General features: G+C 41.3%; 1 protein-coding gene across 3 annotated transcripts in view; it reads left to right on the top strand.

Annotated features, from left to right (window-relative positions):
* The window catches only part of TSHZ2 (teashirt zinc finger homeobox 2), a 213995-nt gene that overhangs the window by 118653 nt on the left and 76460 nt on the right, over positions 1-18882 (top strand). For 2 of the 3 annotated variants that reach the window (XM_048321670.1, XM_048321671.1), the window contains exon 2: positions 11591-14669. In XM_048321670.1, the coding sequence (XP_048177627.1) occupies positions 11591-14661 (3071 nt within the window). In that variant the 3' untranslated portion in view covers positions 14662-14669. The remainder of the gene's footprint in view (positions 1-11590; positions 14670-18882) is intronic. The other variant, XM_048321672.1, reaches the window with a different exon arrangement.

Below are 18882 nucleotides of genomic sequence, written 5' to 3'. Positions count from 1 at the left end.
ACTGCTGGTAGAAAGAGAAAGAAAATCAGGCAGAAATGCTTTGAAAGGGAAGTATTGTTTGGATTTGAAGCTAGTGGATAAACTGAAAGTGTTTAGACAGTCTGTAATGAAGTGTTGTTGGCCTCTGGTCTGTAATAAATGCTTCAATTTTATAGCTCCAAATCAACTTTACCCATAAAATCCTAAGAGACTTTCTCTACTTAGCAAATCAAGTAGGGCTTGGTGTCCACAGCCAGAGTATCCTCGTGTGTTGTCAAAAAGCTGTGCAGAACTCCACTTCCACAGCTCCCACTGATAAAAACAGCATCAATTACAAGTTTTGCTTTCACATTATCAGCACTCAGTACAAAACTTGTGCTAGATAAGGTGCACGAGATTTTTTGTCATGAATAATCAGATTCTTGGTAGCAAACGGATTTTCCTGGTTTGAATCCAATAAGCCCCAGTAAAATTACTGGGTGGGTTTCTGTTCAGGAAGTCAAGTTAGTGTGTGTGTCTTTTATTATAACACTGTGCACTTCCCACTCTATTTCTTATTTCAATTATTGCTCCAGGGGTCTGGTCAAAACCTGAGTGCAGATCCTGGGCCACATTCGCACAGAATAAACACAGTTGGATCATGGGTGGAAATGCAATGTCCAGAATTCCTGTAATGCTTTCTTGTCCCAACCTCTCCCTGCATCTCTCAGAAAGCAGACTGGGCTTTCTCTCTGATTCTCTCCAAATGCCCTGACAATAATCCTGCTCTGCTCATCCTCCTGATTCCCAGGAGAATTTTGAGGGAAAACCTTTCAGACTCACGTGCTGCTGTAGAGGTTAAAGCCCTGCTCACGTTGAAGGGAACCCTCTCAGAGTGAGCTCTGCTCTGCACTGCTTTGATTGATTTATTTCCTGGTGCTTGCACTTGCACTGATCACTTTCTTATTACTTTCCCACTTCCATCCATTTCAGTTTTTCCTCCTTTTCCAGCCATTCCTTACACCTCCCCTGCCACCTGCTCCCACCTGATGGATTGGCTGCTCAAAGTGTTGATCCTGACCTGGCATGGGCCCTTCCCAGGAAATAAATGATGCCACACAGACATAAAGTGATGCCCTAATTAACACCTCAGGTCCGTTTGCTCCTCTGCCCAAGTGCAGAGCTCCAGGGATTGTGTCCCAGTTGAATGCTGATGCCTGGAAGCAGTGAAATGGAGGAAGGAGAAATTAAAACAAAAATGGAGAATTTTGCTTTTTATGTGGATTTAATCACTTGAAAATTCTGCACTTACCCTTGGGATTACTAGAAAAGTAATAAATGTGTTTTAATTCTGTAAACATTTTTTAAATAGCCCCTTTTTAAATGGCTTTTAATAAATTTTTGGACTTGCCAGCAGCAGCAATTCATCTTTTAAAGTCAGTATTCTGAGCATTTGGTAGAGGTCAGATGCCCTCTGTTGCTTTTCCTTCCCAGTTTGAGTGAAGCCCCAGAAAAAAAAAGGGAGGAAGTTCATGAAGTTTTGCATAAAGTCTTTTATTCTGGTATAGAGTTGGGTAGTAGAGAGTTGGGTTGTAGTTAATCCATCCTTTCAGCTCTTTCAGAACTTCAGAGCCTGGATTTTTGACCACTGGAGTATTCTGTGAACTCGTGCAGGCCTCAGATCCAGTTCTGCTGGATATAATAAATGGCTTTTGTGTACCCACTGAGGTCCCCCTCTTCAGCAGAGGTGACATCATGGTACCTGTGCTGAAGAAGTTGTTTCTGTCAGTAATGACCTCTCGGATTATTGGAGTTTTTGCCCATAACTCAGAGTTTTTATTTCGTGCTGAGATTCAGGAAAAGCTGAGCCCCTGCAGCTGCAGCCTCCTGTTGTTGCTGCCTCTTTTTTCATGCTCTGTCCCATGTGATAAATGTCAGATATCACTTAGGACAGGGCAGGAATGCAGACTGAGACTGGGGTGATTATGGTCTGTAAATGATCTGTGCACTGGCCCTGGCTCTCAACCCTTCCTTGGATCATTTGAGACCCAATTTAAAAGAACACAGCCTAATATTTGGGTTTCAATCATTTTTCTTTTTTTTTCCCTTGAAATTTCCCGTTGTTTTATGAATCTTGATAGATACTGGGGCTCTGGATTGATTTTCCATATCAGTTGGGAGTTTTTCCTTTTGACATGGATTGATTTGTTTTGCCCAAGTTTCTTTGCAGAATGGAGCCAACAGGACTAATTTTACTACTGATAATTATTAGAATTCTTACCATGAAAAGGTTTTTATATCTGCAAGGAAACTGTGGGGCAGCATCCCAGATTGTGTGGAAAGAGAGAGGAAGGTGCTGGAGTGTACCAAAACAGGGAGATTTGGTGGGAAAGAAGGATTTTATTCCATGTTGGTAAAAGATTTTGGCAGGGCAGTGCTGGTTTTGGAGGCAGTAAATAACAAAAGAGCAAATAAATAAATAAATCAATAAAGAAATAACAGAGGTAATAATAACCATGCAGTGTATTTACACTGTTAATTAAGAAAGTGTTAGATGATTCCTCCAAACTCCAGGCAAAACTGGTTGCAAGTTCGTGCTCCCAGAACCACCTGAGACTGTGCCTCTCAGACAGAATATTTCAGGCAGGACCTTAAAGTTTTTCCATTTTGAAAGGGATTTCAAAGGATCACAGGCTGATTCTTCTCACAGTTGCTGCAGCCTTGGCACTGTTGGCTGCAACGAGCCAGGAAAAGCAGGATGAGACCCTCTGTGTGCCCCTTTCCTGGCAGAGAAATATCCAAATATTTTAGAGGTGAATGGTAATTGTACATATTTTGTGTTAAATGCTCTTTTGGGTGGCTTGTTTAGGTATTCCTCCTTCTGCAAAGGAACACAAAGTCGGTGGTGATCCCACTCTGCCCCTGGAAAAGCTTTGCTCCAGTGAAACTCTGTTTGTTACCTGTGGCTCTGTTCTCTCCCGCAGCATGGGCTGGATTCCGGCTGTTGGGTGTTGTGACTGCACGTCTGAAGGAGATGTTTTGACCTTTCTCATCTCTGGCTGGTGTTGCAAAGATGGAGTGATGTAGAACAGAGATTTTGTGACAGAGTAATAATAAGAAAGAATCTGACTGCCAGTTGCTCATTACTGGATCTCTTTAAATGCCAGAACCTTCTATGTTTGCCTTCAAACAACACTGAGCACCTAAATCACCATAGTAAACAGATATAGAAAGAGACAGAAAGGTTAAAAGTGTACTCATAATCTCTTGCTTTTCCTCCTAAACATGTTTGATAGCAATATTGTTTCTTAAAAACAATATGACCTCATTTGTAAAGCAATATTCATGCTAAACTAGTCAGCTGTTAAATATACCCAGCGCTGTGCATTATCATGAAGCTAAACCAGAATTTCAATTATTTTCTGGACACATTTAAAATTATAATACTTTACTGGGTTAGTGTTATAGTTCATCCAAATTACTCACAAAGTATCATATCAATCTCTTGCAAGTGCTTATTGCTTACATCTCTGAGAAGTTGGTGGAAAGAAGATGCTGTCGGGGGTAATGACCTTCATGCTGCCTTAGTGCTCTGATGGTGATGTGGCTATAAGTGCAGGCAAGCCTAATGGTCAAAAGTCAATGTTTGCTGGCCATAATATTTGTCACCAAAGAAGCAGAGTATTCATTTGGACCACCATGTGCAGCAGGATGTTCCTGAAAGGAAAATAAAGAGGGAAATCAGCCACTTGATGATCTGTGTATTCTTCCTTTAATGCCGCGATCCCGGCAAGGGAAAATTCACACTTCAAAATTATTTGCAGTTTTTTATTGCCTGGAATGCAAGATCAAAACAAAGCAAGAAGATGAGGAAGATGGATTTCATTATACTCCCACTTTCTACTTATGTACCTTATCTAAGGAGATGTTGAGAGAGAAATGATGCCACAGCGTTTAACTAGCTCCGAGTAACCAGCACGGATTTATGAGTATTACTGGCATTCTGGCTTAAAGCAGATCTTACTGGAGCTGCACTGGCCCTGTGTATCCAAAAGGAAAATCCAAAGGCCCACTGCTCTTTAGACAAATCTTACAGTAGTGCACTTTTAAAGCCTTATTCATATTTTCTAAAATCAGCTCCGATAGAAGGTGCTGGGCAACACTCTATTGCAAGGAGCTTGTCTTTTATGCAGCATCTTCAGCTGTGCAGGAATTCTGAGCTTTAGTAAAGCACGGGGGAAGTGCTGCTGGCTGCATCTCTAACCATCACAGGATCACCAGCTGAGTCCTCAGGGAGCTCTGGATTTTCTGTGATACTTACTGCTCTTACCCCAAAAGGGACACAAGTTTAGGAGCTTTCTTGAACTGGGTCTTAACACCTTCTTTGTGAGACTGGGTACTCTGTTGGATTTAGCCCAGCTGGTCTGTTTTGAGTTGGAGTGGCCAAGAAATAAGCAGCCTTTTAGAAATGGTAATGAAGTGATTTGTGTCTCCCATTGTCCTGTGCATCAGTTATTAACAGAAACAGCAATTTCCCAACCTAAACACCCAAACCCAGCTGTATGAAGGGCATGAACATAGCAATGAAAAGGAATATGATTCTGTGGATCTGTTTTTAGAATAAACATTGGGATTTCATGGGCTGAATTCTCCTCTCTGCCCAAGAGCCTCTCCAGGGAAAGTGTTGGTCACTGATCTCTCAGGGTTTATTGCATGTCCTGTGTCCTCCTCCACGTGCACCCACATGATCCAAGCCAGGCCCAACTCTCCTCAAGGAGAATGTGCTGTCCATGAGATAAGCCATGGATTCAATAGAAACAAGCCAAAGATTTATTTTTTTAGTATAACAAGCAAGTGTCCATAAACATAATCCTCATCTTCTTTCTATTTATAATTGTAGTTAATATAAATGTACTTCATTACTGAAGAGCAGTCTTCACGGCCATACAATAGCAAACAAATTCTTCAGAAGCATCTTTAATTATTCATTTGGCTGCACTATATTTTATGCTACTTTTCATAAATGTTAATCTTTATTATTGCCCTACCAGGAAAAAAAGAAAGGAGGAAAGAAATACCTGTTATTAAATGACCTATCAGGCTGACATGGATAAATGTTGGTAGCTATTTAATTGTTTCCCATCTGCAGTTTTATACAGTTTCTATCAAACTGAAGGGTAATTTTTTTAGTAGCTGCTTATTTTAAATGTACAAAACCCTTGTGTGTAATTCCATTAGCTGCCCTACAGCATTGCAATCTACAGTTTCCCTGAGGCTGTTGTGAAATATTGATGAAATCCTTGCTTTTGTGGCTTCCTCTGATACACTAAACATTTGTCTGATGTTAGTTGAACTTGAATGGATCTGTTCAGAGTTATATCAGTAGTGACTTCAAAGGCTGTAAGGCTGTTACAATTTTTTTTTACAAACTGAAGTTTCAAAGCCTTACCATGTGGTACTTTAAAAAAACAAAGTTCATATCAAATGAACCAAAGTGTTAGCAATACACTGGTAAGACTCATTACAATTTCAATTTCTATAGATATATATTTTTTTGTGGTTCTGATTGGTAGCTCATGCCATTGAAGGAAATTTATATTGGTACTTAGGGCAACCTAGGATAATGAAAGAGGGAAAACATAATTTGAAACTTGGATTTTAAATGAAGTAATCTATAAATTTACAAAGCCACTCTGCTGTTTTCCACGACAATAAATAGGACAAGAGAAAACAGAAGAAAGGCAAAGGGAGACAAAAGTTTCAGACTTCTGTTTTCATCAGCAAAGTGATTTACACTGGTGCAATTAAGATGACTAATGAGGAAAACATATTTGCTGCTACCATATCCCTTGAATTTTTCAGGCTGTGCTCACATTGGAGAGCAGCCTTCGTGCCTGCACCAGGAGCTGAGTAGAGCTCACAGTGATGGTCTGGGGATGTGTGGCTGTCTGACACCTGCCCCAAACTTCACCTGCTGAGGCCAGGATGGGAGTTTGGTGTGAGGGAGGGCAGCTGGGGTGCTGGGGCAAGGGGGAGGTTGAGCTCTTTGCAGTCACAACGTTCTTTAGGAGCATTTTAGCTGGAAATACAATCTGGAGATCACCAAACACCATCAGCTGGTTGTAACAATGGCATTGTCAGTTCCAGGAGTTTGTGGAAAATAGCAAGTATTTTTAACGAGAGGCACAGAGCCCTCGTGTGAGGAACTGGGACTGTTGGCTCCAAGCATGGTGGGGTTGGAACTGACTGAATCCAGAGCATGGCAAGGATGGCTGGAGCTGCTTTTTATTCCATAACTGCCAATGCAAACAACGCTATCCTTAAGGAAAATGATTCAAGAAAAAAGTCCATGATAATTCCATCCCTCCTCTGCACTGTCAGCTCAGCAGCTCACATCAGCTCACCTCTCTTTTTGCCTATGTTGGTTTTTTTCCTGTTTTGTTATTGGGTTTGAGTTCATGGGTCACTCACAAGCAGCTCCCTGCACGTGTGCTCCAGCCACGGATCATTTGGCTCATAACTGTGCAGGATGAAGTGCAAAGGACATAATCTGTTCTCTCTGTGCTGCTAAGGGCCCCACTGAAACTCAGGGGTATTTTGCCTTCTTAACCAGTAGGAAATTGGATATTTAATAGAAAACTTTATAATACAAGTCTAATTAAAGTACAACAAAATGAAAGCCCCAAATTGCTTCATTTCAGCATCGTATATAAATAATAGTTATGGCTTCATGGAATTGCCTTTGTGTGGTAGAATTCAGTCAGTGTGGAAGCCACTCTTTTCCTTCCAGAAGCTGCTCCTGTCCTCCTGCATTGGATGGTGGTGGGCGTTCCCTCTCCTACCCTGCAAGAGGCAGGAATTCATGCCTTGGTATCAGCTGCTGTAGCTACTTGAAAAATAAATTCCTAGGAAAAAAAGGGGCAAAGGAATATTGGGAAAAATCCCTCCTTTAAGGTACCAAATTGTTTTGAACACAAAATTCATCACCATGATGGTTATCCACACTGAGCCACTGTAAACGGAGTATGGGTGTGATGGTAAAGAGCAACAGCAGCAAAAGGTGCAAAAAATGCCCGATTATCCAAAATAATGAACTGGCCTCCCAGCAAAGAGGAAACTGAGCATCTTCAGCCTGCTCTGAGGACATCCAAATCTCCCTCAGGCTGCATCTGGCTTTGGAACTACAACTCAATACCAGGACTTTTTGTCCCTTCCATCCATCATTCAGGACCAGGTCCTCTCTGTGCCAGATTCAGGAACCTTTCCCTGTGTTCTCCTTCCATCTTGGGGAACTTAACAGGAAGTTATTTCTGCGGTACAGAAATTCTGAACATAGCTTTAAAAACTCTGAAATTGACAAATTTCATATTTTGAGAGTTCTTTCCATGGAACTCAATTGCTTTTCCAGAGTGCTCTATTGGTTTTAATCCTATTAAATTCCAAAATGTCTTTAATAAAGAGTTATGCAATGGAGTAGGGAACTATTTTTCCCTCACCTGCCAGTTTCTCTCTTCAGCTGATTTTCAAACTGGGAGGAAAGTGTAGCTCTGCACTCCTACAAAGAGCCAGGTTAAGATTTGTCTGTGGGTGCTTAATGCAGTTCGACATCTTGGAGAAGGAGGAATGAGAAGTGGTCATTATCCATTATCTGCTTGGAATCTTTCAGAGAAAGAAACAGCTTCTGCCAAACACAAAAAGATGTTTGAGCTGAAGCCAGACAAGGAGGAAACAAGATCACCTTCTAGCACTGTGAGTTTGCTTTTCTGATGATGTTGTTTCAAGGAAAACTGGAGTATGTATGGCTGAAGAAGTGCAGGTGGTGCCATGGGTTTTACATGGATTAGCAGAGTTGTTCTGGACAATGATTCACTGTCCTTTCTCTTGGCAAAAGAAAAATTTTCCAGTCTTGGAAAGAAACACATATATATATATATATATATATATATATATATATATACACATATACATTAATAGATGTTTCTTTACATGGAAAAAGAGCAAATTTGAGTGAAAATAGTATCTGCTGGTGGAAAAGTCAACAGTCAGAACGAACACTTTTGAAAAACAGCTGTATTGACACTCCACAATTCCAGGCCAGGGATGATGGATAATGTGGTGCCAGTCCCAGGTTAGTCAGGGGATGAGGCCTGGTGTCAGTGCTGGATTCATCCCCACTGGAGCCTGGCTTGAGGCTGTCTGCAGGGAAAGCTCACAGCTCCAAGGTGCATGGGGGTGGTTTTAGACCCAGTTTTTGCAGGTGTATTAACTGGACCTGGTTTATTTTAGCTCCTCTGTGGAAGTATTCCAGAAATAGCTAAGAAAATGTCCTCTTCAAAGAATAAAGGACCAGCTGTTTATTGCAGCTCTCATCCTAGAGAAGCGGGTTTCTGAGGTTACCATGAATCCTATCACAAAGACACAGAGGGAAATTAAGAAACCAAATAATTTAGAATTGTATTTGTGATTATTATCCCGATAATAACATTATCCTTACTGATGTTGTGATTTTGACATACCTTGTCTTGAGATCAATCAGCACTAAACCAGTACTTCCATTTAGGAAGCCAAAAATTGCTTCCATTCAATGCTTTGAAGCTCCTGAGTTTTGTCAGTTCTTAAGGATAGCGGAATTTGAGTCTCCCACTTCTTCAGACTGCACTTTTCCCATCTTACATCTGCCTGGGCCGGTTTAATTTTGGTGGGGGAAATTCTCATCTAGGAAAGGGAGGAAGCATTCATCCAATTACTGAGCTTGGATTTCTTTCATGTTATTTTTTTCCCTGTAACACAGTTACACATGAGGATCTCAGAGGTTTGGAATGTCGGAATAAGCCTGGGGGAGAACTGGTGGGAAGAGAACAGGTCACTCAACAATTTATTACATGGACATCAGTGTGACGTGCAAAATTTATGCAACTTATTACAGACTGCATTTAAAGCATGTGGGTGTACAGATAAAAGACACTCTTTACTTCTAAAATAAATAATGCAAAGTCCACTTAAATTAATGTTATTTCTGTTAACCAGCTACAACCCTTCATGTCCGATGAAATCTTACTAAAAAGCCCTGTTGGAAGAACACGAGCATCTCTTGTAGCCAAGGTTGTCTTGTAGAACTGGTCTCCACTGTCCTTAAAATGCCCACAGCAATTTAAATCATTTACATAAACAGAAATGCTTTTACAAGGAGGATACTGAAATGTGTTTTTAAAGCTGCCCAAACCCCTAAACCATTAAAACAGTTCTGACTGATGGTTTTGTGAAATTTTGATGGTGCTTTCTGGTAAATTAGGATCACGGAATCACAGAATCCAGTGCCACCCCTGCCACAGGCAGGGACACCTCCCACTGTCCCAGGGTACTTCAAACCCTGTCCAACCTGGCCTTGGACACTTCCAGGGCAGCCACAGCTTCTCTGGGCACCCTGTGCCAGGGCCTCACCACCCTCACAGGGAACAATTTCTTCCATATGTCTAATCTAAACCTCCTCTCTGTCAGTTTGAAGCCATTCCCCATTGTCTGTCACTACAGTTCCTGATGAAGTCCCTCCCTGGCTTCCTTGTGAACCCTCTGAAGACACTGGAACTTGTTACTTCTACCACTTACACGAGACTGTGGCAGTATCTTACACAGACACCAAAAAAAAAGAGGATTCCTCAGCACAAGTTACTCTTCTGTAAAGGTTATAGTAAACATGTCAATGCCTAATTAAGCAGCAAATTTTATCTGTATTGTGGGGGATATGCAGCTGTCTGGTACTTCTGCTTTTTCTAGGGAAGGACAAAGGATCTTGTGAGGCATAAGCTACTGTATGTACGTTCCAAAGGAAAAACTTACCTTCTGGTGAAAAATGGGTTAATATTGTTCAAAGAATGGGTGCTGGAATGGAGAATCCAATTTTCAGCAACCCAAAGCTCTGGGAATGCTCTTTGTTTTGTGTTTTGTCTGATCCCTTCATTGGATCCCCTCCTTGTTTCTGTTGTGCTCAGTGTGGTGTGCCTGGCACTGGGACATGTCCTGGAGAGGGGCCGTGTGTCACAGGGTCACTGCTCCTCACCTGGGGACCTTCTGCCACCTCCATGTCCCTGCCTTCTCCTTGGTCCCCCAAAAAACACACAGCAAAGGGAAAGTGGTATCTGGTTATTAGGGAAAAGTTTAAGCAGGAGAAAAAACTGTTGAGGTCTAAGTGCTCTTTGCTGCTGCTGCAGTCTGATCACCTGTTAATGTTTGCTGTGACCCAGCACAATCCTAATGGGATTATTTTTTAGTATTTAGCACTTAACATTTAATATTTAGCTTCTTTGCTGAAAGCATCTGCTGAAGAGCACAGTGTTCCTCCTACTGTGTGGTTATTATTTTATCAGGCTAAAGTGATGTGCAGGTCATTTGTTCAGAGCCACTGCGTGTCTTTTCCTCTTGTTGCGACACCTTCTGCTACCATCCCTGCAGTAAGCCAAGTCCAGCTCTAAGCCAAGCCCAGCTCTAAGCCTGTGTGGCCAGTGCAGGTCCTAAATCCATGGGAAGGATGTGGTAAAGGTGACACATGGATTTCTTAGCTCCCATCACACAGAGAGCCATCATTTCCCTTTTCTTGTGCTGCAGCTTCATGCAGGGAACAGTTCCTCTGGTTCTGGTTCAGCTCTTTGGCCTGATGGCAAACATGTGTGGGAAGGGGTGAGATCATGCAAATGGATTGGAAAATTGAAGGCTTTGTCCAGATGGTCATCAGAAAGGTAGAACACTTTCCTCTGGATTTGCTAGAAAGATATCACTGGGTCAGAAGTACCAAATTTAAGTGAGCCAGGTTGTTCAAGAGCCATAAAGTGACTTTCAGATAATGGGAAGGAATTGGATTCTAAATAAATATACTCTTCCAGAATCAAGTTCATCTTTGTAATTAAATAATTAATTTGCGAAAGAAAATCCTTCTGGATTTGTTCTACTTTTCCAGTTTTACAATTAGCTTCAGTCTACCTCTGTCAAATCTGTAACTTCCAGGGGTTCTTGCCCTGAAATTTATGGATTTGTTTCTACTGAAGAACAATTTGCTTTTATGGTACACAGTACATTACTTTTACAAACAAGAGTTTCATTTATGCCTATTAATGCTTTCAGATGTTGTATTTTGACATATAAATTATTTGTGTACATCCTAAAGTGCATTTTAGGTGATGAAGTGGCAAAAGGTCACTGTACCTAGATGATGCTCTGAACCAGGAAGATTATGGCACTTACTTTTCTTCTCTTCCTTGCAAATTCCACCCTTTCTCTTGCTGATGCCAAAAACAATTTCACAGAATTGAAGCTTTTAGTATAAACTTTAAATTCTTACATACGAATTTTCCAACTGTCCCATTACAGGACAGTTAGAATTATACTCCCATGACAGGAAAATTATTAACTTGGGATCTCTGGCAGTTATAAAGAATTATGATCATCTGCCAACAAAATGCAGCAACCTTCACAAAAAAAGAGACATTATTTGGCTTTTTTTTCACTTCCAGAACTAACAGAGAATATAGTTATAGATTAAAGCAAAATCTAGTAAAGAAAATACACAGTGAAACTAGAAAACTGGAACTGTAGTATTCTCCTTTAACAGGTTGTTTCATATATTGACATTACATTTCAGGTTATGTCCAAGAGGAAGATTTAAAGGAAGAGGAAGACATAAAGGAGGAGGAAGAAGATGACGATGACAGCAACTCAACTGCTCAGCTGCAGGGCAGCAATGACACTGGCACCGATGAGGAGCACGAAGTGGGTCCTGAGCAGAAAGGGAACTTCAGTTTCCAGAATTCCCCTGTCAGTCACATATCCAACCAGGATGCAGAGAACGAATCACTACTGAGTGACAGTAGTGACCATGTGGCAGATATCAAAAACATCTGCTCCAGGGAGCCCCAGGACCCCAAAAGCAGCACCCACCCCAAAGCCCAGAGCGAAACACACGATTGCATGGATAAAATGACAGCAGTCTATGCCAACATCCTGTCGGACTCTTACTGGACAGGCTTGGGGCTGGGTTTCAAGTTGTCCAACTCTGAAAAGAGGAGTTGTGACAACAGGAACGGAGGGAACAAAGCTGATTTCGATTGGCACCAAGACGCGCTGTCCAAAAGCTTGCAGCAGAATTTACCTTCCAGGCCTGTCTCCAAGCCCAACCTGTTCAGCTCGGTGCAGCTCTACAGGCAGAGCAGCAAAATGTGCGGGACTGTGTTCACGGGCGCCAGCCGGTTCCGCTGCCGGCAGTGCAGCGCTGCCTATGACACCTTGGTAGAACTCACGGTCCACATGAACGAGACAGGGCACTACCAGGATGACAACCACAAAAAGGACAAGCACAGACCTACCAGCTACTCCAAGCCCCGGAAAAGGGCCTTCCAGGACATGGACAAGGAAGATGCACAAAAAGTTCTGAAGTGTATGTTCTGTGGTGACTCTTTTGATTCCCTTCAAGATCTGAGTGTTCATATGATAAAAACAAAACATTACCAAAAAGTGCCTTTGAAGGAGCCAGTACCAACCATTTCTTCAAAAATGGTCACTCCAGCCAAGAAACGTGTGTTTGATGTGAACAGGCCTTGCTCCCCTGACTCCACGACGGGGTCCTTCTCCGACACCTTCTCTCCTCAGAAGAACACGAACCTGCAGCTCTCCTCCAACAACCGCTACGGGTACCAGAACGGGGCCAGCTACACCTGGCAGTTCGAGGCCTGCAAATCCCAGATTTTGAAGTGCATGGAATGTGGAAGCTCCCATGATACCCTGCAGCAGCTCACGACCCACATGATGGTCACTGGCCATTTCTTGAAAGTCACAAGTTCAGCTTCAAAGAAAGGAAAGCAACTTGTTCTGGATCCTTTAGCTGTGGAGAAAATGCAGTCGCTGTCTGAAGCACCAGCCAATGACAGCCCCGTTTCAAAGTCAACCAGTAAATCATCTGCAGAATGCATTGGTCCTGCCTCTGAACTTAAAAAAGAAAGCAAAAAAGATAAAGCTGATGATGCAAACAAAGATGAGAAAGCAGTGAAAACTGAGGAGTACGAAGACACTCTTCAGAAACCCCTGGACCCCACAATGAAATACCAGTACCTCCGAGAAGAAGATTTAGAAGATGGTTCAAAGGGTGGTGGGGACATTTTAAAGTCCTTGGAGAACACTGTCACAACAGCCATCAATAAAGCTCAGAACGGAGCTCCCAGTTGGAGTGCGTATCCCAGCATCCACGCAGCTTACCAGCTCTCCGAGGGAGCCAAGCCGTCCTTGCCTGTGGGATCCCAGGTGCTCCAAATCAGGCCAACCATGACCAATAAACTGAGGCCCATAGCGCCCAAGTGGAAGGTGATGCCTCTGGTCCCTATCTCAGCAAATATGAGCCAGTGCACTCAAGTGAAGAAGGAGGCTGAGGACAAGGAGGAGGTACAAAAGGACTATGCTAAGGAAGGTGTCCAGGCTGAGCCGGCCTTGCTAAGCCAGAGTGAGAGGGAACCTCTCCTCAAAGCTGAAGCCTCTGTGGAGCCAAAAAAGTCAGAACCGTGTCCCTTGAAAGAAGAAGACAAAATTAAAGAGGACAGTGGAAAAGAAAAGCCAGTCCTCAAGGAGCCACCAGCAGCTTCTCTCAGTAATGGTTGTGCTGCTGCCAACCATTCCTCAGAGCTGCCCTGTGTGAACCCCCTGAGCGCTCTGCAGTCGGTCCTGAACAATCACCTGGGCAAAGCCACTGAGCCCTTACAGCCTCAGTCCAACTGCAGCCCCAGCTCTAGCACAATCTCCATGTTCCACAAACCCAATCTAAATATGATGGAGAAGCCAGTTTTATCTCCTGCTCCAACCCCACCAAAGCCTGCAAGTGTTTCCAGGCACTATTTGTTTGAAAACAATGATCAGCCTATTGACCTGACCAAATCCAAAGGCAAGAAAGCTGAGTCAGCTCAAGCACAATCTTGTACTTCTCCACCTCAAAAGCATGCTCTGTCTGACATCGCCGACATGGTCAAAGTTCTTCCCAAAGCTACCACACCAAAACCTGCTGCATCCTCAAGGATCCCGTCCATGAAGTTGGAAATAGATGTCCGACGCTTCGAGGATGTCTCCACGGAAGTCTCCACTCTGCATAAAAGGAAGGGCAGACAGTCAAACTGGAACCCTCAGCATCTGCTCATTTTGCAAGCTCAGTTTGCTTCCAGCCTCTTCCAGACATCTGAAGGTAAATATTTATTATCAGATCTAGGCCCACAAGAGCGTATGCAGATTTCCAAATTCACTGGACTGTCGATGACCACCATCAGCCACTGGTTGGCAAATGTCAAGTATCAACTTAGGAAAACCGGAGGAACAAAGTTTTTGAAAAACATGGACAAAGGACATCCAGTCTTTTATTGCAGCGACTGTGCATCTCAGTTCCGAACCCCCTCTACTTACATTAGCCACTTAGAATCCCACCTAGGTTTCCAAATGAAAGACATGAACAGGCTGGCTGTGGAGCAGCAAACCAAGGTAGAGCAAGAAATCTCCAGAGTTTCAGTTCAAAGATCTCCTGAAACAATAGCTGGAGAAGAGGACACAGACTCTAAGTTCAAATGTAAGTTGTGCTGTCGGACATTTGCGAGCAAACATGCAGTAAAACTTCATCTAAGCAAAACACACAGCAAGTCACCAGAACACCATTCACAGTTTGTAGCAGAAGTGGATGAAGAATAACTCTTAAGGTATGCATGCTCTATAGTGAGTTTTCATTTCAGCATTTCCAGGAGGCTCCGTCAGGCTCCGTGCTTTGGTAAAAGTAGGAAAACAGTATAAAATGCATCGTGTATGCTGCGCTGCTCCTCCCTCGCATGTACACATCCATTTTATAACGTTTTCAGGAAGAGAATTTGGTCGATGCAAATCCACACAGCCCTAGAGAGAAATGTTGCTGCTTAGTATTTGCAAAATAGCTGTTTGCCCATTTCTCTTTTGCTCCTAAGAATAAATCATTTCACATCCACTGCACTTCCGTGTGGAATGCAAGAACTAAGTGCTACTCTTTGCAGTGAGAATGGAAAAAGCAGATAAAGAGCACTGAAACCCAAAAGGTTATTACCTCTTTCAGTGCTAGCACACCAATAAATCTGATTTGGATGGGGAAAAAGAAGACAATTCAAAAGTCAAATTAGCAAAATCTCAATTATTCTAAGTTTCTCATAATCTCAAACACAGCCTCAAGAATCTACAAATAACTGAAAAATTCCTATCTAGAAGTTCAGTTATTCTTCTGTTGATATTTGGATGTTCAGTTTTGTAAAATATTTTAATATTTTACACTTACTTAAACACTTGCTACTGTGAGTGGCCTTTTTTGTCACATCATTTTAACCTCTCTCTCCATCATTCCTTTTTTAATCTTTAAGATGTTTGATTATATTTTGCTTTGTGTTGGTGGAAGTAAATCCATAAACATCACTGACTTCAGTGCAAGTTCTCATATAACCTGGGGGAGTTAATGCTTAATTGAGATTTTTTACAAGCTTAATATTTCCAAGACCTGTTAGTAGGATACTGCTACATTAGTGTTGCTATTTTTTTTTGCTGCAAGATACACCAGTTGCCACAACCAATGTTTATAACATGTAATGTAATATTCAGATGCCACACCATTTTTGCATTTTTAATTTTACTTGATTCACAAACTTGAATATTCTTGATTTAAATAAATATGCAGAACATCAACTAAAAGTCCAAATAGAAGTTTTTTGTTCTAACCAGTTTTTTTCCAGGAGGGCTCTGTTTAGCTGTTCCCAGCAATTCCTCCAGCAGACTCAGGCTCTGCTTGTGTTTGCAGAACAATCACGTGCAGATCCAGGTTTTCTCCAACGTGTTCATTACTTCAATAACAGTCAGAAAACGAATTTGCCACATGGTGAAAATGAAAGATGTGCTGTGAGTTGTCACTGATGCCACCTGGCTTTGTGGCCATCCTCTGGCTGATGGAGGGGACAGGGGCTCAACCCCCGTTTGGGGGAAGATTTCCCATTTGTTTGCTGCAAATATTCATGAAGCTTTAGGAAACACTTTCTGTGGCCAGAGCCGGCACGAGGGCTGTGTGTCACTTAAGCTCCATTAAAAAGGCTACTTTTGAATAATTTAAACCACTAATCAAGGGGTTACTTTGGGCTGGGTAATGTAAGCTATTGCCATGGAGTACAACGCCAGCGTTCAAGTGCAGTAAGATTTAAGTTTTGCATGCATCTTGTTCGTGCTGTCTGCACTGGAGGAGATTTATGCTTCCTGCATATTTTAGCCAGCAAAATTCCATCTCACTCGAAAGGAGTTTGTTTTCTAAATAGGGCTAATGCCCTAAAGTATCTATTTGGGCATTTTAACCCAACATTAGAATGTTGCTTGTTTTCCTGGGCATTCCAAATCATCATTGCTGAGAGACTGGATAGGAATAAACATCCCATACTTTGTTTCCTTCCCCACCAGTTGATGATTATTAAGACTCTGCCATTCATAGTTTTCACACAAGAGATATCAGAGCAAACCAATAATTTGGGGACTATCAAACAAAAGCTATCTGCCAGATATATTAATACAACAGTTATTTTGGCACATTCATGGCTTAATGCATGACAAATGTTTCAGATTTGGTCTTAAAAGCACCATGTTATTACTCAGAGGCAAACCAAACACCCACCTTTATAAACACGTTACTGCTGCTGAGGATTGGAGGAACAAACACAAAGGGGGAGAAAAAATCTCCAAGGGAAAAAAAAAAAAAAGTGGTTTCTGCATTGTAATAACCTGCACAGAGACATATTATTCAGGTGATGTGTAACTACATAAATAAGGGACTGTCCTTCCTGCCTCTGGATCCCGAGAAATTGCTGTCCTCGTAATACTCATCCATTTCTAATTTATATCAAGATGCAGGTTGTATCTTACCTTTGAAAAAATATATTTAAATTGCAATGGCAGAGTGATAGCACTGTTATCTGGAGCTATAATTTCAGTTGGTATGCATGATAGCACAAATTGTCTGAAATGATGGGGTATTTGGGATGGCATTGTAAAGATTTTATTACAGTTTCGGAGCCGAAAGCCTCCCGAAGTTCTGACGAGGTTGGGAGTGGGGAGGCCAGACTTTATTCATACGGATTCTTCACAAATCTGCAAGGAGACTAAATCAAATAACAGGGATTTTCAGACTTTACTTACTCTTACCATGTTATTTTTTAGATCTAGTATACATCTGAATAATAACAGAGGGAGCACAGTATTTAGAAATGAGAAATATAAAGCTGAGATCCTTAAAACACACACATGCATTTGTGTTTCCTTCTTGAAGACAAAATTGTAGTGAAATAGGCAAAAAAATAGAGAATATAGATTGAAATAAATGGAAATAAAACAGTGGAAAGAGTACTTGAAGTAAAGAAATACATAAAGTACTTTATATTTCAGTGGCATTTACCAGTAGAGGTTATATTGTCAAATGTTAGCTATCATTAAAAATATAAATGAATAATCTGGGTTAGTATTCTAGAAAAATGTGTTATGGGTATGGATTTATTTTTAAGACCTCTGTGAGGCTGTTTATAAGAAATTTGCCATAAATTCTTCTTAAATGTAAAGGTATATATATCTCTTTTATATTCATCTTTGGTGTTTTCCTGAATTCTTCTAAATGATATGGGTTTAGTAATATAAAGTAAGATTATGTGTAATATACAACAATCAGACATCTCTATTCTCTTTCATTTAACCCACTTCAAATTTGTTTTTATTGCTGTTCTTCATAGAAAACCCATGAACATTAGGAAACATGGCTTTAATTAGAAGTAATTTGCATGTTGACTTCCACCTTGAAGAACATTTGTTCATTTCTTCAACCGAATTAGAATTTTTATGTTGTTCTGAGGAAAAAGGCAGGGCACAATTGTATTTGTCACTTCAGAGGCAGGTGAGATTGGCTTGGAGCTGGTCACTGGCTGAGGCTCTCTGTGGCCTTAGCTACAACTTTTGATAGAAATAAGTCTCAATAAAGTCAAATTAACCAGCCTGATTGGGGGGATTTCTGTTTCAAAAGACCCTGATAAGCGAACAGGCAGCTACCTGAGATGAACTAATTTGAAAGTAAGGCTGCTGCAAAACAAAACAAAAAAAATGAGTCATAATGATAAACAGTTTTTCTCTCTGTTTCCTCCTTTGTCTTTTTTTAACCATCAAGTTTAAAGCTTCTGCGGCGCTTTTTTTCTACTTTATAGGAGACAACTGACATTCTGTGGTAAATGGAAGAAAGAGCAGAGCAGAACTGAAAATTCTCTAATGCACTGACACTAACTTGCCCTCTATTGTTGAAAATGAGCAGGCAATCATGATTGTTCATCAAATGGCTCCTAATGCAGTTAAAGCATTCAGCTATAATTTCTCCTTGCATTTATAATTACTGTCATAGACTGCACACCTCAGTGAGCAGATTAAAGCTATAAACTATTTAGCCGTAGCTTTAAGATGAGGAACTTGATTTGTCTGGCAGCAGTTATTTGTTAGAGAGCTTGACACTTCACATAAAAATGACTCAACTTGATGAAGAACAATGCAGTTTAAGCAATGCAGTGATTTTAAATCAGTCATTATACCACGCCCTGTAAGAATTGCAAAGCAATTTGTTAAATGATATATAGGACACGTAGATAACTGTATGTGTTAAGTATACCAAAATAGAAGATTTTTTTCTTCTCTGGATTTTATTTTCTCATCCCTCTGAAGCAGTAGGAGCTGCTCTGATCACGTTCCACTGTTAGCCAATATGGCTGTTTCATGGTCAAGGACAATTTTGTGAATCAGTGGTCCAAAATTCTATTTCAGAGAATTTAGTTTGCTCTTCAACTTTCATTTCTTCTTAGCAACAAATATTAGAAGCTGAGAGACCCTTTCAGG

This window comes from Corvus hawaiiensis, chromosome 17 (genome assembly GCF_020740725.1).
Source record: "Corvus hawaiiensis isolate bCorHaw1 chromosome 17, bCorHaw1.pri.cur, whole genome shotgun sequence".
Classification (NCBI taxonomy): Eukaryota; Metazoa; Chordata; class Aves; order Passeriformes; family Corvidae; genus Corvus; species Corvus hawaiiensis.
The sequence above is the reverse complement of the archived record's forward strand: the minus strand, read 5'-3'. Positions and strand labels throughout refer to the sequence as shown.